Below are 23,883 nucleotides of genomic sequence, written 5' to 3'. Positions count from 1 at the left end.
GAGAGATTCCTATTATTACTCAGATCAGATTTAAAATGTCACTTTTTTAAAATGCTGTCTCAGACTCTATAGGTGGACCCTTTCCGGCTTCCTCTCACCGATGCCACCACAAGCAGAAGCATTGTCTGCCCATCACGCAGTGCGGAGCTTTGTCAATAAGCCCACTGCTTTTCCATCCCCACGCCAAGGGGTCCCAGATCATCATGGACACGGCACAGAAGGCAGTGAAGCGGCAGGCCAGCTTCTGCAACGCCATCACCTTCAGCAACAGGCCTATCGTGATCTACGAGCAGGTCAGGTTAAAGGTGAGTAAATGACTCCTCCCTCGTCGCCATTGTAACGGCCTCAAGTGCTAGCAGGAAAGACTAGGTGTAAAATATTAGTGAGTTGTAGCAGAACCTGTATATAACATAATTCCCAGAGAAGCATAGATGGGAGTCTTGGGTGAGGGAAGTATGGCTCATGGTAGTGGGTGTATATCAACACTGAGATAGTTTGCCCATTGGGACATCTTAGTTTTAGTACCAGACCTCTTCATACAATGCACAGTCAACCTTTGGAACTCTTTGCCACAGGATGTTGTGAAGACTATAACAGGGTTCAAAAAAGAACTAGATAAGTTAATGGAGGATAGGCCCATCAATGGCTATTAGCCAGGCTGGGCAGGGATGGCATCCCTAGCCTCTGTTTGCCAGAAGCTGGGAATGGACGACAGAAGATGGATCACTCGATGATTCCCTGTTTTGTTCATTCCTTCTGGGGCACCTGGCATTGGCCCCTGTCGGAAGACAGGATACTGGGCTAGATGGATCTTTGGTTTGACCCACTATGACCGTTCTTATGTTCCTATGTTTTCCATCCCTTTCCTGGAACGCAGAGTCCTAGGCTCTTGGTATGACCGACCTTGTGCCTGTGCCATCCTCTTGCTTTATTCGTATTATTATCAATTATTTGTATTATCATTGTGTCTAGGAACCCTAGTCACAGAGCAGGACCCTACTTTGCTAGGTGCTGTACAGATGCAGAACAAAAAGACAGTCCCTGCCCCAAAGAACGTACAATATGACCAGAGAAAGGTGTAGCTAGACAGGGCAATACAAGGAAATAATGAGATAATACCGCTCAGCATGACAGGCAGTGCTGTCAGCGCACCAGCAGCCTAACCCTAGTCTAGGTTTATTTTTTTTGTAGGCATCACAGCAAAGGAGAGTTTTAAGGAAAGATTTCACAGAGGGGAATATGGTCACTTTGCCGATGTTTTCAGGGAGCTCCTCCCAAGCATGAGGGGCAGCATGTGAGAAAGCACAAAGATGCTTGCTTGAAAATGTAACTAGTGGGCAATGGAGACTGGCACCATGGGCTGGTCAGAGGCAGGAGTGGACATCTCGATGGCTCATGAGAGATAAGTAGGATGGGGATAGGTCATGAAGGGCCTGGAAAGTGAAGACAAGCAGCTTGGTGTTTGATGTGATACAGAAAGGGGAGCCACTACAGGGATGCAAAGAGAAGGGTCACATGGTCAGAGTGATGGGCCAGGAGAATGATCTTTGCAGCAATGGGGATATGAGCAGGCCAAGATTGCATCTGTCAAGATCAGAGAAGACGAGGTTGCAGAAATCCCACTTCCTCACTGGGATCAGACTGATTCACCTCCTTTGTGGCATGTGCACTGAAGGGCGACATAGATTGCTGCTTAGGGCTTCTCCTGGAGGCAGGAGCGGCGCCAGGGGTTTTGCCACCCTGGGCGGCAGCGCTTCTCCCCAGTAATCGGCGGCAGCTCCTCTTCTGAAGCTGCGTTCTCGGCGGCGGGCATCCTTCCACTCCGGGTCTTCGGGGCACTCTGGCGGTGGGTCCTGGAGCGAGTGAAGGACCCGCCGCTGAAGACCTGGAGCGGAAGAAGCCTCTCACCACCGAAATTCTGGAGAGGGTGGCGAAATGCCGTCCCCCACATCCTGCTGTCCTAGGCGACCATCTAGGGTCGCCTAGTGGAAGTGCCGGCCCTGCCTGGGGGGCACCACTTCTCCTGGCCAGATATCTCTTTGCATCAAAGCCTTCAGACAAACCACATGTAGCCTGACTTGTAGTTCACATGCTGTTCCGTGCATTGAGAGCTGAAGGGGTTTAGCTATGGCTCTTTAGCGGCTGAACCACCTTTTAGGGCATATCCAAAGGCTCAGAGGTTCTTCCTTTCAATTCAGATAAGACCTTAAAAGTCTGAGTCTGTCTCTGAAATATCCAAAGCTTTTGGGTCTGCAAATGTGGAGCCTGAACTTGGAGCTGAGTGCTTCCTCATTCCAATTGAAGTCAGTAGGAAATGAGAGCACTCAACATCTCTCTGGCTCTGGCCCTTGGGTGGACAAATCCCTCACTCAGGCTTCTATTCATTTCCTGCTTCCATGCAGGCTGGAAATGCAGCAGGACTGATCTAGTTACGTTGCATTTTTGGCTGGAAGCTGGGAAATGCAGAGACAAATGACCCTGACAAATTCTGAGATGGTTGGGATGGGAGATGAGAGTTAACTAATTATTTTGTTTTTGAAAAACCTCACCAAAAGTTTGCATTTTAGGCAAAGATTATGGGTCATTTCTATGTTCTGAACCAGTTCTCCTGTCCCTAGTCAGGAAGCTTGATGTTTGTTTGTATTTGACAATGTATATTAGGATTTTATCTTCCATAACACACATGAAGCATTAGCGGGCAGGACTTTCATCTGTGCACTAGGGCTTTACGAACAGAGCTCCCACTGAAACTAATGGGAATTTTGCACATGAATAATCAACAAGCATAAGCAGAAAAAGTGCCTTGGGGATTGACATAAATGTGAAGAATGCCTTTGCCTTTCTGTGTCTATTTTCTGCTGAGTCCATTTCCAGCAGTCTTTTTTTCTTTCTTTCTTTCCCCAAACTCTCATCTCTAAGCTTTTGTGTTTTCTATGTCAGATTCTCACCAACTTCTTTTCTATGCATCCAATCCCGCAGCTCATGTTCAGGCAAAACTCCCACTGCAGGACTGAGTGAGGGACTGTGGGATTTGACCCTGTTTGCCAGATGTCATTTCAGAATTAATCCTACACCCTTCTCTGCTCCTCTAAGGCTACATCTACACTACAGGGGGGGGGGGTCGATTTAAGATACGCAAATTCAGCTACGCGAATAGCGTAGCTGAATTCGACGTATCGCAGCCGACTTACCCCGCTGTGAGGACGGCGGCAAAATCGACCTCTGCGGCTTCCCGTCGACGGCGCTTACTCCCACCTCCGCTGGTGGAGTAAGAGCGTTGATTCGGGGATCGATTGTTGCGTCCCGACGGGACGCGATAAATCGATCCCCGAGAGGTCGATTTCTACCCGCCGGTAGTGTAGACCCAGCCTCAGTCTTCTAAGAAGCCCACTAGGCAATGAATCCAGAGTTGTTCAGCAGGCCAGAGTGCCGGCAAATGGAGATGTCCAGTGTGATGTGGATCTGTGTTCTGAGGGAGCTTCTTGGAGGTGGAATCCCAGGCAGTGGGTGTGGCTGGGGCCAGAGTTAGTGGATCTGTGGAGGTGGGATGTAGGAAGCAGCAACCCCAGACTGCGGTAGCAGTCATGGAACAACTTAGCTACTCCTTGACAGTCTAGGCATGGCAGATGCCTGTTCCCTCCTCAGCCCACGCCCCGTGGCCCTCCCCAGCCTGTCAAATAGGGGTGTTTGCTGAGCAGAGGATTTGGCCCATCATTAATCATTGCCTTTTTTTTTTTAAGCAAAAATTAGTGTGTTTGGGTGTCCAGCTATGCAAATGCTTGGCAGGGTTTACACTAGATTTCAACCCAGATACTACCTATAGTCAGCCTGTGTTGGCAACTGATTATTTGTAGGGGCTGATGAATACAAGGGGATATACTCCCCATATCGCCATATGAATATTTACTTGTGTAGCATGTGATTAGTATAAAATATTGGCAAGACACCGCAGAGCAAGTTGTACAACGAGGCCATATTTATCTAGGTCCCAGGAGGAGTTAGGATTTGCAGTGAAATTGCTACAATAAATAATCCCAGTTTTTCAGCGACAAATGGACTTCTGTCATTTCCATTTTATATAGTTAATGTCATTAAATATGCCTTATTGCATTTTGTTGCATCCAAATCAGCTACCGTAGGGCTGTGATGTCATCCCATCTGACAAGCTAAGCAGGCGGAAGATTGTTTTTTACGTAGCTGGGAGACCTCTTAGGAGAGCCTTAAGGTGCTGTGGGAAGTAGTGATGGTTTTTCAGTAGGCAGCACTCGGCACCCTGAGTCAAGAAAGAACCAATGCCCTAGCCCAGTGCTACGGGCTGCTGGAGGCGCCATCTTTCATATGAGATGTAAAATCCTCTGACCAGAAAAGATTTGTTGGTGCTTCTGCCAAGAGTAGGTTTGCAAGGCAGAATGTAATTACCCCAGAAATGGAATTTAGTTCGCGCGCCAGGGCTAATTATATCCCCCCTGTAGTTTTAACTTGATACAGTCTCTTTGACGTTATGTCTTAACCTTTTCTGCAGTCTTGCTGTGTGCTGTTATGCAGATGCCGTGTCCTACCCCAGAGATGGCCACATTTTTAGTGGTGGATTAAATTATTCTAGAACATACAGGACCCAATCCAGTGGGAGCTGAGAGCGCTCAGAACCATGCAGGAGGGCTTCAGCATGGCACGGCATGGAGCTCGTAGCCTGTAAAGTGCTATTGGAATGCAAGATGTTCTTATTGCTGTTATCTTTGCAGATAACAAAGAAGCAGTGTTGCTGGAGTGGGGCTCTCCGACTCGGATTTACTTCCAAGGATCCCTCCCGGATTAATCCTGACACATTGCCAAAGTACGCTTGCCCGGACTTGGTTTCCCAGAGTGGATTCTGGGCCAAGGCCCTGCCAGAAGAGTTTGCAAATGAAGGAAACATCATAGCATTCTGGGTGGACAAAAAGGGCCGGGTGTTTTATCGGGTCAATGACTCTGCTGCGATGTTGTTCTTCAGTGGGGTGAGGATCACGGAACCCCTGTGGGCTTTGATTGACGTGTACGGACTCACCCGTGGGGTGCAGCTATTAGGTAGGTGCCTTTCTGAAAGTGCTATTTCTTGACCTGAGTGCTTCGAGTCTATGTACCTATGTTCTACAGCTAAGAAATGAGGCTGGACAAATCCCAATGATAAATTAGCCAGGTACTGTCTGTCCAGTAGATTTAAAAAAAAAAAATCCTACTCACTGTGACAAACCTGCTGCTGAGAAAGGAAAAGGTTGTTAAATTCCATCAGGGTAAATCTTACAATCTGAACCCATAATAATTAGTGTGTTTAAAGCTAAGCAAACATTTATTATAGGAGTGGGAGGGTGGGAAACAATAAATCACTAGCAACTGTCAGTAAATAAAGGAATTTCTGCCAAGAGAACTTGCACCAATGAAACTACATCGCTGCACGTGCTGCACTGTGGAATGTACTTTATAAAACGTCCTCTGTCGTATTTGCTTTCCCAGTTATGGGGCGGGGAAATGCATTTTATTGCTAATGTGTAATTCCTTCTCTGATGGCAATACCATGATTCTCTGGGTGGGTAAGTGGGAGACTTATAGCTTATGCTCCAGCCACCTATTCTGGGATAAGCAGTTGTTATGTAGTGGAAAACATCGTTTTCAAAATAGCTCAGAGGAACTGGATCCATTCTCTGGACCCAAAAGATTGGAAACATGGTTGGGGGTGTGGTATGAGAGGTGCCGAGCAACCTCATCTCTGAATGAATCCAGTGGGAATTGTGGAAGTTTGGCCCCCTCACAGGAGGTGATCAGGCTCCGAGTCTGCAGACCCAAGAGCTCTGGACATCCCAGCTTTGAGGGTCTTTTCTGAACAGAATGGAAGTACCTCCAAGGGTCTTGTTTCAAGAAGGAGCTAGATTAGTGAGGAACCAAAGACTCAGCAATGAAGGCCAAAGGGCATAGCCGAGAAACAGACACTAGCGCCTCAGAATATTTGTTTTCAGTAGGAAAAGCGTTATGTTTTTTATCTGTGTTAACTAACCTGTGGTAACTAACATGAGGTAACATTCAAACGAAGACAGAGCGTTTGTAGTTTTAACACAAGTTAGCAGGTTAAGAAGCCTATGGAGAAGCCTAGGGTTTGCCCTGCTAACTTGTGGAAAACTACAAACTGCCTCCACTGTGATTTTACCTTGCGTGAGTTACCTTGTGTTAGCTAATATGTGGTAAGAACATGCCCTTGATGCTAGTGAAGAGACACCCTCGGTGTTTAGTCAACCCTGTTTCTGACAGCTCAGCCTGCTTCCTGCATCACTTGTTGCTACTAAATCAGGGTGGCAATACTGGCTGTAGTGATGTACCGCTGTATGGAAGCTAACACTGAATTCAAGATGCAAAGGGCTTGTTTACACAGTGGGGTAATGTGCTTTACAGGGGATTGCTAAAGTGCACTAATGTGTTCCACGTTGATTGGTCTGTGTAATAGACCCTGTTGGTGTGCACTAAAAGTTCCCTAGTGCACTTGAATGTAGTGCTGTTTCAAACAGCACCAACAGTGTCTACACCACATTATCCCACCATGTAGACAAACCTAAAGAAACTCATAGCTCTAGGATCAAACTATGCGCACCATCTCCTTAAAAATAAAAAAAACCCAAACCCTCAGACTGCACAAGCAGGATGCATTAAGGCATCTCTAGGCAGCACTTCGCTTTGCCTCAAGAGTGGAAGGATTTATCGTTCGTTGTGAATCTGCTTGTGCACCCGTGTCACATGAACTGAAGTTGGGCCAAGAAAGCGGTGATTGGATCTGGAGCTGAGGGTTCAGATACGAGGTAGTTTAGAAGTAGCACCAAAATCTCACAAGCTGTTCACTTGAGATTTTGTCCCCCAGAGGCCATCCCGGAGTGGATGCTTGCTAAGGTCAGCCACATCCCTCACTCCAAGCTAGACATTTGTTTTCAAAATACCCAGAGTGATGATCTCACATTCTGTGTTTCCCCTGTATTCTGCCTTAAACTTTTCACCATCTCTTTTTGCCTTTGAATGCCCTCAGTACTGAGAGCCCTTGCCTTTGCCAACCAGTGATCCATCCCTGGTGGGGCCAGCTCTGCTGTGCACGTGCCTCCAAGATTCTAATTCAGGCTTTTGCTGACACAAACCCTTCGAATGAAATAGGCTGCTTCCGAGTTTATGCAGTTGGCTCAGTGCTCAGAAATATATTTATAGCACGTTGCAGCAGACTTCAGCGGGCTTTAATCCCAACAACTGTGCTGAAGCGTCTGAGTCTTGATTCCCCACTGTGCAGCACTAGAACGCATGCAGCACCTAAAGTCTTGCAACCTACCATCTCTGTATACCCACTGCAGATCTTACATGCTATTTTAATACAGGCATCTAAACACATACTTCAGGCCAAACTTCTCCAAAGTTCAAGGGAGCTGAGATATGGAGCTTTTGATTTGGAGACTCAGTTCTATCTTTAATATGACCTAGCCACAAATTGGGGGCAGGATTTGCCCTTCTGTGTCTCACAGAGGTCCCACTGGAGTTAGTGGAAGCCAGGTGTGTACACTGAAGGGAAGAAATTGGCCTGTAAGATTCTTGTAGACTTTAAGGTCAGAAGGGACCATCATGATCATCTAGTCTGACTTCCTGCACATTGCAGGCAACAGCATCTCACCCACCCACTCCTGTAATAGACCCCTAACCTCTGGCTGAATTACTCAAGTCCTCAAACCATGGTTTAAAGACTTCAAGTTACAGAGAGTTCACCATTTACAGTAGTTTAAACCTGCAAGTGACCCATGCCTCATGCTGCAGAGGAAGGTGAAACCCCCCGCCCTCCCCAGAGTATCTGCCAATCTGACCCGGGGGAAATTCCTTCTTGATCCCAAATCTTTTTTCCAAAAAGAATATTTGCTGTAGAATGCCTTTGTCGGTGTGCCTCAGGGCAGGTAGAAGACCTACCCCATTATTTATGTTGGAATTTATATTTCCAGTTAAGGTCAATATTGCTCTGCATATTTTTGTCCCAGATGCCTTTTTCTACGACCTCTCAAAAAACAGAATATTTGTTAGGAACTGATAATGTGTCTGTGAGCTGAGCAGTTGCCCTATTTGCGTGGCCAGCCAATAATATAAGGAAAAGCCAGTGGTGCAGTGGTTATATATGATTAATACTTTATATTCTTTTTAATCCTTCTTTATCTGTATGTTAACATTTTATAATTTTGGATTTCGTTTTCTGTTTTACTGTAATACATTTTGGTTTTGCACATGGGCGTAAAGCTAAGTCGCTACTAAATAACTTGACTCAGCTGACTGATCTAGAACTGCAGTAGAATTACAGATGATGCAGGTAAACGACCAGGAGCATAGCCCTGGGAGTGCAATAACCGCTGTTCTGTCGCTATGTGGCCTGAGAAAGAGGAATCCATTCCACCCCAAGTATGGCAGAATTCCCTGTACAGGGGAGAGGATTTGGCCAACAGCAGGGCCGTCTGTAGCTTTTTTGCCGCCCCAGGCAAAAGAAAAAAAAAAACAAAGGTGGCCAGATTGCCAAAGCAAAACAAAAACAAAAACAAATGGCAGCCGCAGGGAACGCGTGGAGGGCAGTCAAGGCCGCTTGCAGGAGGGTGAAGGGCGGCACCCGCCCACTCCCTCTGCCCATGGGCAGCCAGGCGCTGCAGTCCGCTTGCAGCCGGGCGAGAGGGGCTCCCCCGTCTGGCCTTGGGGTGCCTCTCCCGGCCGGGCAGGCTCCAAGGGGGCTGACACAGGCAGCGCTGGCTGGGGTCTGCGACCTCCGTGTGGGGCTGGCATTGCAGCGTGGCTCGGCACAGTGCAAACGGCGCCAGGATCAGTGGGGCCCGCCCCTCCGGTGCCCACCGGGCCACCGCAGAACTGTCCCTGCCACCGCTGCCCACTGGGCCGCCGCAGAACCCTCCCTCCTTCCGGTGCCTGCCGGGCCACCGCAGAACCGTCCCTGCCACCGCTGCCTGCCGGGCCGCCGCAGAACCCTCCCTCCCTCCCTCTGCTGCCCGCCGGGCCGCCGCAGAACTCTCCCTCCTTCCAGTGCCCGGGGGCTGCAGGAGGTGCTGGCTCAGCCACTCCTTTAAAGGCGGCTCAGCCGGGCTGGGCTCAGAGCAGCGCGGGAGGCGGAGGCCGGTGCAGGCGGCGGGGAGTGGTGCGTCCCGGGGAGCCCGGTGGCACGATGAGCAGCGGGGATCACTAGTTCCTGCCCCCCCGGGCCGTGGTCCGTGCCCCTTCAGGGCTGGGCTGGCAGCCCCAAGATTGGCCGGAATGCCGCCCCTTAGAATGTGCCACTCCAGGCACGTGCTTTCTCGTCTGGTGCCTGGAGCCGGCCCTGGTCAACAGAGTTTCCAGCCCAGCCAAAACCAGGATGTACTTGAAGTCTCATGAGAGCACCTTTCCCAGGGATAATCTAACTTTGCCAAGACTAGCTTTTAACATCTGAACAGCACTGGTCTGTTTTCACAACGTGCCACCACGTAGCTGAATGACTGTTTTTCATTTTCAGTCAGATGCCTTCTTATTTATCATCCATTTGCCCAGATAAATGTTGTTGTTTTTCCCCCCAGGATGGAATTTAACCTGCAAAATTGCACTTGCCCAAGGCTCAGGTTAGGAACAAATCAGTCCTGCATCAGTGCGAGGTCCCAGCTTTGCAGTGGAACACACAACATTTGCTTCCACCCCCAGAGAGTTACAATGTAATGTTGTTGTTATTTATGGCCCAACCAAAATTGGGTCCCCAGCATGTTAGACACTGTACACACACGCCGTGAGACAGTCCCTGCTCGAAAGGGTCACACATCTAAATAGACAAGACAGCCGAGAGGTGGCAGGGGACGGAAGCACAGAGAGGTGAAATGACTTGCTGGAGCTCACACAACAGGTTTGTCGAGCAGGCATTACAACCGACTATGTCCCTCTAGGGCTGCCAGCCTTCCATCACTCCCTCTACCAGAATGTCCTCTCCAAGCACATCACACCATGACAAACATCCACAACTAACCCTGCTAGGAGATGACAGTTTGGTAAAGGTGTGAGGTACAGGGAGTATTGAGAGAGACAGCGTTAAGGCTGCAGTATAAGGTAGTTATGGTCATGGTAAAGTCTGTGTCTGTGGATGAAAGAGAAGAGGGTACATTAGGTCACTTAACTTTTCGTTTCCTTGCTCTTGTGCCTTTGAGTCAGGTATGTTATATCTGTAGCAATCCTAACTGCTTCAAACCCATTTTCTTTATATCACTATATTTAGGTACGTGTACTGGTATATGCCTTACATAAAAGTGTGATTGTATATGTGTTCTTCTAGCATTATATATAGCTAGAAGCAAGTGCTGTGTATCACATTATTTGGGAATCAGCACTGGAAAGGAGAAAAGATCCTTGTTACAAGGTTCTGTTAGCAGCTATAAACGGAGGGGTGTTAGCACCCTGGTCATTTCAATAACACAGGGCACTGGGTATAGTTAGCGTAGGCAGGAGCGAGGCAGTCTGATTGGATCTGAAGGGTTAGTAAGGATCAGCTGCACCTGTAGGGAATTTGATGAGTTAATGAGGTAATTAGCGCACCAGCTGGCTAGCTAGGAGAAGAATGCAAGTAGTATAAAAGGCAGAGCAAGAAGAAGGCCCTGTCTATCTGTTGCTACATTGTGTGAGTGGAAGCAAGAAATAATAATAATTAATGAAGAGGCGTAGTGAAGGTAGCTGGTAGTGCATGTGTGTTGTTTAATTACCAGGAGGACTTACCAGCCAAGATGCCTGGGGCTGAAGGAGGAACCTGCTTAAAATCCTATTTTGAGCTTTCTACCTATGTATGTCCACAAGGTATAAAATCTTAACATTTGAACTGGTCTGTGATGGAAAGTTGCCCATTGTGGGCCTCAGGCCAGTGTAAATTTATGGAGGGGAATTAGTCATTTTGTAAGAGAGGAAGGAAGACGTCTTCTTTTTTTTAATCACAGGCTATCTTTTAAACAAATTAATTCTAGTTGTATCAAATTGCTCCAGGATTTGGGATGTTAGAATAAATCCTGAGTGAGATGGGTTAATGGGTGGAATGCAGGTGACATGGTTAAAGTTGCGTGATAAATGTAATTTATTACATGGGTCTGCAATTTTATCACATGGGTATTACTAACATGTATATGCAGTGTGCGTGAGTGTATGTAAAACACATTTTCTTTCTTCAGCACCCCCAGGAATCCGTTTCTGTTAATATCCTAACCTAGGCAAATCATTGCTCTTCTTATGTTGGCTCACAATAAACGAGGTATTTGGCTAATTGAACATAAATGCAGTATATTTTTATAGTGTATTATGTGAAAAAAGGAGCCATGAATAATTTAACTTCCCTGAAGATTGGGGCAATCTCATATAAAAGAATAATATGTGTTTAACCGGAGTCCTAGCTAATGAAAGGAAAATATACACCACCTGCAAACAGTCAATTGTCTCTATTGTTCTGCATCTGCTAAGGAGATAGAGAATTTAAATTGCTCATAAAGTTTTATTGTCTGTATGTGGTTGTCTCTGACAGCTCCAGGAAGTTCTCTAACATGGTTTAAAATGTGACCCCAGTTTAATAAATAACTCATCTGTTCCTGTTTTAATCAAACCCACTTTGCATGAAGGCCTCTGGAGGGACATTCATTTTTCTGTGATAGGGGTCCAGAGTTTCACCTGAGGGCCAGTGCCTTCAGTATCTTAAAACTTATCTGCTCTCTATCTCTCTCTGTGTGCGTATGAGATATGACCCCTGGAGGCTGTTGCTTCTAACAGGCCAGAGCCTGGTTGTGCTGCTCTTTACTGGCTCTGTGAATGCCTGGGGTTTCAGTTTCCATTAGTTTTGAATGCAGCCATTTTTATTGAGGACCATCTTTGTGGCTATGTGACAGAGTGCTGGATGTCAGCCACTGTACCAGCACTCTGATCACATGCCAAATTGATAGATTGGAGATGGGTGGGAGAGAGCTATGACCCATTTAATTAACCCATTAGCCCAGAAAGTAGAAAAGGCACAAGAAGGAAGTGCTTAAGGGGGAAGAGACAGGCTGGTGGGCTTTTAAGAGCTGGAGCCAGGAGAGCTCTAAGGAGTCCATGCCAGTGGAAATACAGAGCTGCACAAGTTTGTAAGGGTGGTAGAAATAACACTGTAAATAAATTGCACCAAGTGTTTGACCAGAAGATGTTCTCTGAGTGATGTGTGGCTAGAAAAGAAATGGGAGCAGGACGATGGCTTGTCAGCCTAGCACTGTGCAATACTTAGAGAAAGATAAGTCTGGTCTCTGCTCCAATGAGCTTACAATCCAAGTGCCTGATCCTGCATGTCTTCTGTGTGTACTGCTCACATTGGCTTCAATGGGAGCTCTGCTATTGAGAGTTCCACGGTTTGCCATTCAGTTGGATAGGTTAGAACATTTCAGATGCAGAATACACTGAGGTCTCCAATGGAACAACACTATTGACTTTAATGGATGTAGGGTAAGGCGCTGAATGACTGGGTGGTGTAGAGATCACAGGGATTGTCTTTATTTAGGGCCATATTCTGCCCTTTTCACTTTGCAAATATTCCCATTGCTTTCCGTGGAACTACTCCTAGGGTAAGCTAAGGTGTTAAGTGTGAGAAAGTGTGACAGGAGCTGGCACATAATGAATTGTAGACAGAGTTTTTAGTAAATGAGCATTCCCCTGTAATGTATTCAACACAAATATTGCGTGGTGGTGGTATGTAGGAACCTGGAAGTGAAGCTGGCAGTGGATAAAAGTGAAACTGACTGGTTTGTTTTATGTGTCCAAACTGAGAGAAATGCAGAAATTAACCAAGCAGCATAACTGGTGGAAAAATAAATTCAGCATTTTAAAACTGTCTCAGCTCAGAAAATCCAGGGTGTTGTGTCTTACATGAGAAATAATGTTGTCTTTTTTTAAATAAGATTTTTAACTTTGTCTCAAAGTACAAGGAAATATTGTGTGTGTGTGTGTGTGTGTTTAGTAGCTCAGAGATTCTGACGCAATGTTCATGGACACTAGAATAAGAACTGAGATAGGTCTCCATGTTTCATAACAGTTCTAAGTGGTGTGGCTATTTCAAGGAAGGAGAATTGTTTAACCCTGGTCTACATGTAAAGTTAAATGTTTTGGGTAAGGAGGTGACTTTTTTTTACTGAAATAGTTGTAATGGTTAAAAGACTAGTGTGGACACAGTTATACCAATATAAAGGTGCCTTATACCTGTTAGCTAATTCCTCTTGGGGTACATCTACACTACAGGGGGGAGTCGATTTAAGATACGCAAATTCAGCTACGTGAATAGCGTAGCTGAATTCGACGTATCGCAGCCGACTTACCCCGCTGTGAGGACGGCGGCAAAATCGACTTCTGTGGCTTTCTGTCGGCGGCGCTTACTCCCACCTCCGCTGGTGGAGTAAGAGCGCCGATTCGGGGATCGATTGTCGCGTCCCGATGGGACGCGATAAATCGATCCCCGAGAGGTCGATTTCTACCCGCCGATTCAGGCGGGTAGTGTAGACCTAGCCTTGTTGTACTGGAATAAGCTATACCAGTATACACATTTTTACAGTGGAATAACTGTGTCCACGTGAGGCGGTTGTACTGTTTTAACTATACTGGTATAGTTAAAGACATACACATTTCTGGTGTAGATAAGACCTTAGAAAATAAGAGAGGGAATGTGATGCTGGAAGGGGACATGTATCTAGCAAATATTGGCTACTAAAGAGAGATTACAAAGAGTTACTTTCTTTGGCAGAGAACTTGGTGTTTTGAATTGAACCATAAGGGTGGTGCTGAATATTAGGATAAGATATTTCTACCATTGTTAAGGAGAAAAATACATCTTCCTAACTGATGATTATGTAATGTACAATTTAGTCAATTTCCTTTTGGACTACATGACTGCTATTCTAATTCCACATACAATACGGAAGTCTATAAAAGGGTTGAAAGTGAATATCCCTGTATAGGAATTAATCTTTGCAATCTACCTTAAAAGGCCATGCACTATTTAGTAAAGACGTTTAACCTCTGCAGCAAGGGAGATTTAAGTTAGATATTAGGGAAAACTTTCTAAATATTAGGATAGTTAAACCCAGGTTGTGGAATCCCCATCCTTGGAAGTTTTTAAGAGCATATTAGACAAATGCCTGTCAGGGATGATCTAAGAGCTGGTCTACACTACCACCTAAGTCTATGTAACTTACAGTGGTGTGAAAATGACACCTCCCCGGGTGAAATAAGCTACATTAACTTAAAGTGGTGTCCACACTGCCATGTTGGTGGGAGATGCTCTCCTGGAGACTGGAGGCTGCCGGACCTGTTCCCAGGGCTCCGCTCACAGCCGTGGCTGCAGGCGCCACTCCTGGGTATCCGTCCATCAGCCCTGTGCCGGGTGATCCGGCTGTGGTCCCTGGGCCCCCTTACCCCTGTCTGTGTTCCCCCCTCCTGAAGCTATGGCCCCACTCCTGGTCCTGGCTCGGGGGGCATGGGCAAGGGGGGTGAGAGGTAAAAAGTTTGGAGACCACTGCCCTGAATGTACTTAATCCTCTTCAACCCAGGGGCATGGACTGGATGACCTCTTGAGGTGCCTTCCAGCCCTACACTTCTATGATTCTAACTTGTCCAAAGCCAAGAATTTACTCCTGTTCAGTTCACAGTGAAGCTTGCCAAAAACAAACCAAAGGATCCCAAAGAAAAATTACCACCATATATACAATTAAAAGTGAGATGAGTTCTGTATCCAGAGTGAGTGAGAGAAATATGGGGGCAGGCATAAATATGCATTGTTTTAATCCTGCAATTCCAGCCGCTCCAGTTGTGGAGGTTCTTGTTCCCTAAGCCTGTATGACAGATGACAGCTAAACAAGGCAGGTTCCAAAAAACTAAACAGGCAGTCTATACAGTATATGTCGGCTGACCTTAGACGGTATGTCGTCATTTCAGCACCTGGTATCACAGCTGTTGAGTATATTTTCTATATTAGTACAAAGGAAATGTGTTTATCACCCCTGTGTATCTGTACTGTAATTTTTTTTATACCTACTGAAAACATGAATCTTGGCTTTTTCTACCACACCAGCCATAACCTTGAAAAGTGAGGCTCTCTCTCAAACTGCATCCATTTTGTTCCTCCAAACTTTACAAGCTAATCCATTGTCACTTGGCCAAGTCTGGAAATCCTGACTCGAGGCCTGGTTCCGAGGCCTGGTTCTGCTTTCAACTATACCGATGTAAATTCAGGGTGACTTTCTGACTTCAGTGGAATCACTCTGGATTTACAGTGGTACAAATGAGAGCAGAATCTGACCCTGAGTTTGTATTCAGTCAAAGCTGCTGTTTGGCCCGATTCTGAGCGCCTGCAACTCCCACTGCCTGCCTCTTGGCCTAGCCTAAAAAGGCTGTTCAGACATGCTGAACCAGTTGTGATTCAAGGAACCACCAAGGCGTGTTTCCCTCCCAGGTATCAATGGTATGACCACCTTGTGAGTGAGAAGAGAAGCCACTTCCCAGGAGTGTGCAATGCATACAGGGCCACAACTGGTCACAAGGGGGTGAAAGTGCAGCTTGGACAGCTCTCTGTCAGCTGTAGACCAAAAACATTTCATTAAGGACCTGCACATACTAATGTCCATGGCAAAACTCCCATTGACTTCAGTGGAAACAGGACTGAGTCAAAAACAAACACTGTCAGTCTCTATAAAGTGAGAGGAGCGGGGTGGCATCCTGCCTGGGTCCTGCACCTAGTACGTTGTGCTGCTTTCTGAGATACTGCAGTCCTATCCAGCCGGGTTGAAACCATGCTAACAATACAGTAGTTGCCAGGTTATGGCATGTTTTTCAGAAGAAAAAAATTCTTGTCCGCATCACTCAGGGAAAATTGTACTTGAATCCTACCACATTTAAACAGCATTGTAATCAGGATTGCAAACCTAGTATTTCAAACTGTGCTGTGACCAGGCCTTAAACCAAAGCATAGGCTAGAATTACTTTTTTCTTTTACTCTAAATGAATGAATCAGTTTGGATTTTCTGACCCAAAATATTCACTCTGTCCATCAACCATAAGTGGCTCCTTTGTGATTTGTGAGAAGTACAGCTCATTCTATTCTGGGTTTCTATATAAATAATATTGTGAGACTTAGGACTTGTCTAGATAGAAGTTGCCTGGACTTGACTTAAGTTAGTTAAAAAACTGAACAGGTGTAGCCTGGTGTGTAGACCAGGTCTTAGTTTGATGTCTCCTGTCTTTGGACCTAATTGTGCCCCCATTGAAGTCAATAGGAATTTTGCCATTGACTTTGAAAGCAAGACCTAGCCTTTATGAACATAAAATCTCAAGTCCTGCCTCCAGGTATATTAGAAGCTTTCAGATGGCATCATAAAGATTTTCTTTTTCTCACCATCCATCTCATATTCACTGATTACTTTTAGTCATGATCTTCTGCCAGTTTTCTATATTTCCCCATTGTATTTTTGCCACCCCATCTTAAAAAATAATGGAAAAGGTACAGAGAACAGCAACACAAATTTAGGGGTATGGAACAGCTTCCATATGAGGAAAAATTTAAAAAGATGGAGTATTAAGCTTAGAAAAGCGATGACTAAGGGGGGGCTATGATAGAGGTCTATAAAATCATAAATGGTGTGGAGAAAGTGAATAAGGAAGAATTATTTACCCCTTCACATAACACAAGAATTAGGGGTCACCCGATGAAATGAATAGGCAGCAGGTTTACAACAAACATAAGGAAGTCTTTCTTTACACAACGCACAGTTGACCTGTGGAACTTATTGCCAGGGGATGTTGTGAAAGCCGAAAGAATTAGATGAGTTCATGGAGGGTAAGTCCATCAATGGCTATTAGCCAAGATGATCCCAGATGCAACTCCATGCTCTGGGTGTCTCTAAACCTCTGTCTGCCAGTAGCTGGGACTGGATGATGGGGGATGGATCACTTGATAACTGCTCTGTTCTGTTCATTCCCTCTGGGGCACCTGGCATTGGCCAGTGTCAGAAGACAGGATACTGGGCTAGAAGGACCATTGGTCTGACCCAGTGTGGCCGTTCTTGTGTTCTCATACAGCAGGATAGGTGTGCATATCACTTCACAAATAAGACCTGGGGCCTGATAATCCTACTGTTGATTGCACTAGTTTTATGCCACTATAACCCCACTAATTCCTGATTTATGCTGATCTCAATGAGATCAGAACTGGGCCTATAGTTTCTGCTCCAAAAAAGTTCATTTTTTCTGCTCATTTCCCACCTTCTCTAACACCTACCAGCACCAACAACCATTGTTCTCCAAAGTCTTTCCAGATCCACTGTTTGTTTAACTTAGAGTACATTCCAACTGATGCTGGTGCGTGCTGAGATCTTCCTGTGTGGTTCTGAGAGCCCCCAACTCCTGATGGTGATTGGGAGATTCAGGCCCTACACTCTTCCCTATTGTTCCTAATGTGCTCTTCTGCCAAGCTTACATTTTCCCCATTTATTTTGTGACATACAATAAAAATAATATCCTGGGTATCAACATGTACTGTGTAAGTGCTGCTGCTCATTGTTATGGAAATTATTAAAAGGACATTGTTAACATAACTCTCAGTTTAAAAAACATTTCCTCGGAGATGGCTTTGTTACTAATAACATCTCCAGATTATTAAAACAAAAAGAATATCAGGTTTACATTTTACCTTCTTGCTCTTCATTTTGTATTGTATTTTATTTATTTTGCATTTCACTCAATCTTGAGCAGTGAAACTAGACTGGTTTGTTTAATTTTTTCTTATAGTCATTTTCAATTTCTGTTTCTCATGTACCATCATAATTCTGGTTTTATTTGGGTCTCAGATACATTTAAAAATAAGGCATTTCTATTTCTGTCAGGGCTTGTTTAAAAAAAAAAAGAGAGGAAAAAAAAAGCTAGTAAATTTTGAGCATGTAACTAAGAATATAGGATTTGGCAGATCAGAACAGATTGTTGGCCCATGAAATCCAATATTCTACCTCTTGACAATGGCCAGCACCTGAAGTTTCAGAAGAAGGTGAAGACCTCATATTATGCACCTAATGGTCCCTTCTCTTTAAGAACAGTTAAGTATCTTCAAAAAATAAATTATAAAATGTTTAAATGTCCTACTTTTAATAGGAAGAGAGCCTTTGGAATCAAATAATCCTTCCCCCATGTCTGCATTATGTCAACACAGACTGTAGTACTTTTAATACAGGGCCTTGCCTGAATCCTTCAGGTTTGTTTTACAGCTGTGCACTTTCAACTCTCTTGGCAGTCCAGGGAAGCTGGGAGCACCCAGCACCTTGTGGGATGTGCCTACAGTGCTTATCAGAACCAGGAGGAGGATGGTGTGATAAATGCATTTCCATAGCTAATTACATCTCTACCCCCATTTGATGGAGTTATATTTTCCTTCTCATTTCACACACTTTTTCTGTCACCTATTAGCAGCAACTGCAGCTGCAGGCAGGCATCCTCCAAGGTCTGTTCACATACGTCAGGTGAACTGGTTTTGTTAACCCAGAATGTTTGTAGTGAAAACATGTTTGCAAGTAAAAAATCCCTGTCCCTTTCTGTTCCTGATTCCAAACCTGTTCTGTTCTGGCTGCAACTAGCCAAATATCTCCATGAACTTGAGTATATGTCTGTGCATGTGGCTGGCCTTGATGTTACCTTCCTTATGAAAAATCTTATTCATAGATTCTAGGACTGGAAGGGACCTCGAGAGGTCATCGAGTCCAGTCCCCTGCCCTCATGGCAGGACCCAATACTGTCTAGACCATCCCGGATAGACCTTTATCTAACCTACTCTTAAATATCTCCGGAGATGGAGATTCCACAACCTCCCTAGGCAATTTATTCCAGTGTTTAACCACCCTGACAGTTAGGAACTTTTTCAACCTAAACTTCCCTTGCTGCAGTTTAAGCCCATTGCTTCTTGCTCTATCCTTAGAGGCTAAGGTGAACAAGTTTTCTCCCTCCTCCTTATGACACCCTTTTAGATACCTGAAAACTGCTATCATGTCCCTTCTCAGTCTTCTCTTTTCCAAACTAAACAAACCCAATTCTTTCAGCCTTCCTTCCTAGGTCATGTTCTCAAGACCTTTAATCATTCTTGTTGCTCTTCTCTGGACCCTCTCCAATTTCTCCACATCTTTCTTGAAATGCGGTGCCCAGAACTGGACACAATGCTCCAGTTGAGGCCTAACCAGCGCAGAGTAGAGCGGAAGAAAGACTTCTCGTGTCTTGCTCACAACACACCTGTTAATACATCCCAGAATCATGTGTATTATCCCTCCAAGTTTTGGTGATGCCAACAATGTCATAGTTGTATTTATTTATTAGCGCTTCCAGTTCTTCCTGCTTATTACCCATACTTCTCGCATTTGTATATAGGCATCTAAGATACTGATTTGATCTTGCCTCCCAGTTTTGCCCTGACCCTCCTTTCTCTCTGCCATTATGGCCCACGCTCCCTCCTATTTCCGACCCGTCTCCATGTTCCCCACTTACCTGTGGGCTTTGCTCACCTGTCCCCGTCGAACCTAGTTTAAAGCCCTCCTCACTAAGTTAGCCAGTCTGTGCTGGGGTATAGGTACTTACTACAGCAATAGAAATGTTATTTCCGTCACTGTGGTAAATCAACCTCTGCAAAAGGTGGTAACTAGGTTAGTGGAATAAATCTTCCATCGATCTAGCCGTGGTCTAGACTGGGGCTTAGGTGGGCTTAATTACATTGCACAGGGCATGAAATTTTTCACAGCCCTGAGAACTGTAGTTAGGCTGACTTAACTTTGTAAAGTAGACCAGCCCTCAGTCCCTGAGGAGTGAAGAAGGAACCAGGAGCGAGGAGGTAAAACAGTCCATTGAACGGTATGGACAATCCATTGAACAGTATCAGCGGGGTAGCCGTGTTAGTCTGGATCTGTAAAAAGCAACAGAGAGTCCTGTGGCACCTTTAAGACTAACAGATGTATTGGAGCATAAGCTTTCGTGGGTGAATGCCCACTTCGTCAGACATCAGATACATTGAACAGTGTATTTATTACCCAGCTGGTTTGCTGAGTTCAGATTAGGTTTGTAATTTGAGATGGTCCCTACCTAGTTTTGGTCCCACGTCCCTTTGCCCTGGAGCAGCAGCACTGTTCCATTTGCACTCAGATATTAGAAGCAGTCCACTCGAGGTCAGACATGTTGAATTGGTACCTCCAATACCTGACGTAACTCCAGTGCATAAGCAGCTATTTTAGCAGGTCAGGAACATCATATATCAGAGGGGTAGCCGTGTTAGTCTGAATCTGTAAAAAGCAACTGAGGGTCCTGTGGCACCTTTAAGACTAACAGAAGTATTGGGAGCATAAGCTTTCGTGGGTAAGAACCTCACTTCTTCAGATGCAAGGAACATCATACTGACTCCATGACTAGCCAAGAGATCCTAGAAACACAAGAGAAAACTGACAACAGGAAATGTTGGAGTCCAATGTGCTTCTGAAACTGAAAGTAAAGCTGGTGTCTATCGTAAATGAAATAACACTTGTTTGTCTTAAACATACATCATTCAAAGGTTCCTTTTAGCATGCAGCTAATTTCTTCTAGACGTTTATTGCTAATGCTAAACCTTAAAAAATATCAAAAGGAACATTTTTAGATCAGGCACATAAACAGGATTAGAAGACTTGATGAAAGGAAAGGGCAGATTTAACAATTGTATTGGGGGGGGAGGGCATGTACTCCACAACTCTGTGGTTATGGAATTTGCTGCAAATATACTGGTTGTTGCAGAATTGTTTGTACTCTAGATCCCAAGTTTTCATTAAAAAAATCTGTTTCTAGTGCTCTTGGCTGCAAAACAAACCTTGAAAACATGAACTGAGTGCAAAGCAGTGCAGTGTTGTCTTCCTGAGGAGTTGTCCACACAAGAACACTCAAAGCAAGTTAATCGGAATTAACTAAGGCTAGGTCTACACTACCCGCCTGAATTGGCGGGTAGAAATCGACCTCTCGGGGATCGATTTATCGCGTCCCGTCGGGACGCGACAATCGATCCCCGAATTGACGCTCTTACTCCACCAGCGGAGGTGGGAGTAAGCGCCGTCGACGGGAAGCCGCAGAGGTCGATTTTGCCGCCGTCCTCACAGCGGGGTAAGTCGGCTGCGATACGTCGAATTCAGCTATGCTATTCACGTAGCTGAATTTGCGTATCTTAAATCGACCCCCCCCCCGTAGTGTAGATGTAGCCTGAAAGTGTCAATTTAAAGTGGTTTAGTTAAACGCTGTGTGGACATTCTTATTCAGAATCAAAGTGGTCTTCATTTGGTTTAGTTTAATTTAAAAGTGAATTCAGTTACACCAAATGATAAACCAAATCAAGGTCCCTTTGGTTCTGAATAAGTGTTTCCACATGGGATTAATGCAGTGAACTAATTTGTTTTGGGAGGTTGTGGAATCCCCATGGTTGGAGATTTTTAAGAGCAGGTTGGACAAACACCTGTCAGGGATGGTCTAGATAATACGTAGTCCTGCCATGAGTGCAGGGGACTGGACTAGATGACCTCTCAAGGTCCCTATGATTCTATGATAAATTCACACCTTTAGTGAATCGCGATTAACTTTCCAGACTGTCCCCAAGTTTCAGTGGGCAGCTAAATCTGAACTCTATTTCTAACCATGATAATTTAAATGTCAGTATTGTATGAGCTCAAAATCTTCTCTCTCTCACCAACAGAAAGTGGTCCAATAAAAGATATCACCTCATCCACCTTGTCTTGGCTACAACACTGCATATTTCATTGTTGGTCATTTTAGCATACAGACTTCCATCTAGTATTTGTTCCACAATCCCTAAGTCTCTCCCCCCACCACCTCAGGTTCCAAAAGCCCCTAATTGTTGATGCCTCCACAGCTCATCCCCACTGGCAGTTATTTAACCACGCTGTTATTTTTATGGTATATTTAGTTCTTTTTAATCTTCTTTGACTGTCGTCAATCTTTCCAGCCCCATAATCGTGTTTGCTCCCTTCCTGCAGCCTCCGTGTCCTGCTGCCATTCTAAAAATGCTGCTCTGATGTTGAGATGTTAAATCTTTTCCAGTTTTATGATGAGAATGAATTCAGCTTGACACATCCATGAAAATCTGATTTGATTCCCTGGGGGACGGGGGGTAATCTCAATCACAGTCCTTGGTTACAAATAAGCATGAGTCAGACTTTCCTGGGTTGTTATTTTCTCAGGAAGCTGGATTGCCGTGCTGCCCACAGATTTAATATCCTTTCTCTGAATCTCTGATGAGGAAAAGAGTCAATCAATACAGGTGGCTGTGATTTTTGTTTGAGATGGCTGGTTTTTTAACAGCCGGTGGGTCAGCTGAAAATGGGGGTTTCACACAGGAATATCTTTAAAATAAATAAAAATCCATTCTCCCATGAATCTTTAGCTGAGTCCCAGCCAGCAACGTAGCACTGAGATGAATCCAAAAGCAAGAGTTGGCAGGAGTTAATTCTGTGACTATTAAGCAATCTTGGGTTGCAGATGGGAAAGGAACGCAGTGGTTTTAATGAGTTTTAATGTTGAGTTTTGAGAACATAATATTAATGGGTTTCCAAATCTGTTGCATCATATCGATCATGTCTGGCAAAATATGCTGTCTCTGCTCATTGTAAGGCTTTCTGGCGTGATGCTTTCAAATAAGCATCTCTCCCTAGAGTTTCATCTCTCATGTCATTCGCCCATCTCTTGATTTATCTAAAACTAAACTGGAGAAAGCATAGGAAAATACGTTGCATATGAGATGCTCCTTGTACAAACTGTTTCTTAAATAAATATAGATGCTAAAATACCATGCCTTGGAGCCAATGATCACATTGGTTGCTCAATGGGAGAGAACCTGCAATAGTCCTATTCCATTCGTGGTGCATCTAATAGTCCTGTTGACTTGAAGAGATTTGCATATGCAAGGCAGTCAGGATTGGTCCCAGTGTCTTGCCCCATAATTTGCTTCAGCCTAAATTTTGAATAAATAGTTTGGCATTTTCCAGCAGAAGGGAGAGCATTACCTTTAGTGCCCATTATAATAAATTCCACGCAAAAAGTTGTTGAAGTTGCAAAATGAAAAACGGAGCAAAGAAATTGAGAGAATATTTCTAATGAAACCATACAGCAGTACACACCAGACACCGGGCACTCCCTTGTGGCAGCCTAGCTTTTAGAGAAAATGGGTTTTTCAGCCTGTTCCCCCACACCTCCTTCTTTGGAGTCCTCCACTTCACAGATCAGTTGCTGCTGCAGGGACACAGTTACGATACCTACCTCTTACATAGCACTTTCCATCAGTAGATAATAAAGCACCTTACAAAGGAGGTCCATATAATTATCCCCATTTTACTGATGGGGAAACTGAGGCACGGAAAAGTAAAGCAACTTGCAGGTTGTCTGACCTCGTGACTGGGGAACAGCCTGAGCACATAGTTCCTATAAGCCTGCACCAAAAAGAAGGATTGGGCACCGCCCAAAGAGAAGGAAGTTGCCGTAATCTAGGACTAAGGAGTTACGGTTGGCAGGGCAGTTGAGAGTGTGACTGAGGGAGGGGGGGTCCTTTTAGACATCTGGGGTTTATTCTGTACTCCCGCGGACTTCTTGTCAGTGATACTCGGATTCTGTACATGTGAATAAAGGCCTTGGGCTAGAGCTGCGTGTTGAAGTGATGGAATTCCTGCCTCCCCAAAGGTGTCAGAGTTTGGAAGACCCTCGCAGAGAGGAGAGCCCCCGCCACACTTTATAGAGCACAGCCACTTTTTATTATTTATTTTGCATCGAGTCATCCTGGGCGTGGGGGAAATGGGT

The 23,883-nt window shown here is 45.0% G+C and overlaps 1 protein-coding gene across 2 annotated transcripts in view; it reads left to right on the top strand.

The window, feature by feature from the left end:
• NEURL1 (neuralized E3 ubiquitin protein ligase 1) overlaps positions 1-23,883 on the top strand; it is a 267,419-nt gene that overhangs the window by 166,925 nt on the left and 76,611 nt on the right. For both annotated transcript variants that reach the window (XM_005303496.5, XM_005303497.5), the window contains exons 2-3: positions 64-305; positions 4,743-5,064. In XM_005303496.5, coding sequence (XP_005303553.2) covers positions 64-305; positions 4,743-5,064 — 564 coding nt within the window. The remainder of the gene's footprint in view (positions 1-63; positions 306-4,742; positions 5,065-23,883) is intronic.

The sequence above is a fragment of the Chrysemys picta genome, chromosome 7 (assembly GCF_011386835.1).
Source record: "Chrysemys picta bellii isolate R12L10 chromosome 7, ASM1138683v2, whole genome shotgun sequence".
Lineage (NCBI taxonomy): Eukaryota > Metazoa > Chordata > Testudines > Emydidae > Chrysemys > Chrysemys picta.
Note: the sequence above shows the minus strand (reverse complement) of the source record. Positions and strands in the feature narration are given on the sequence as shown.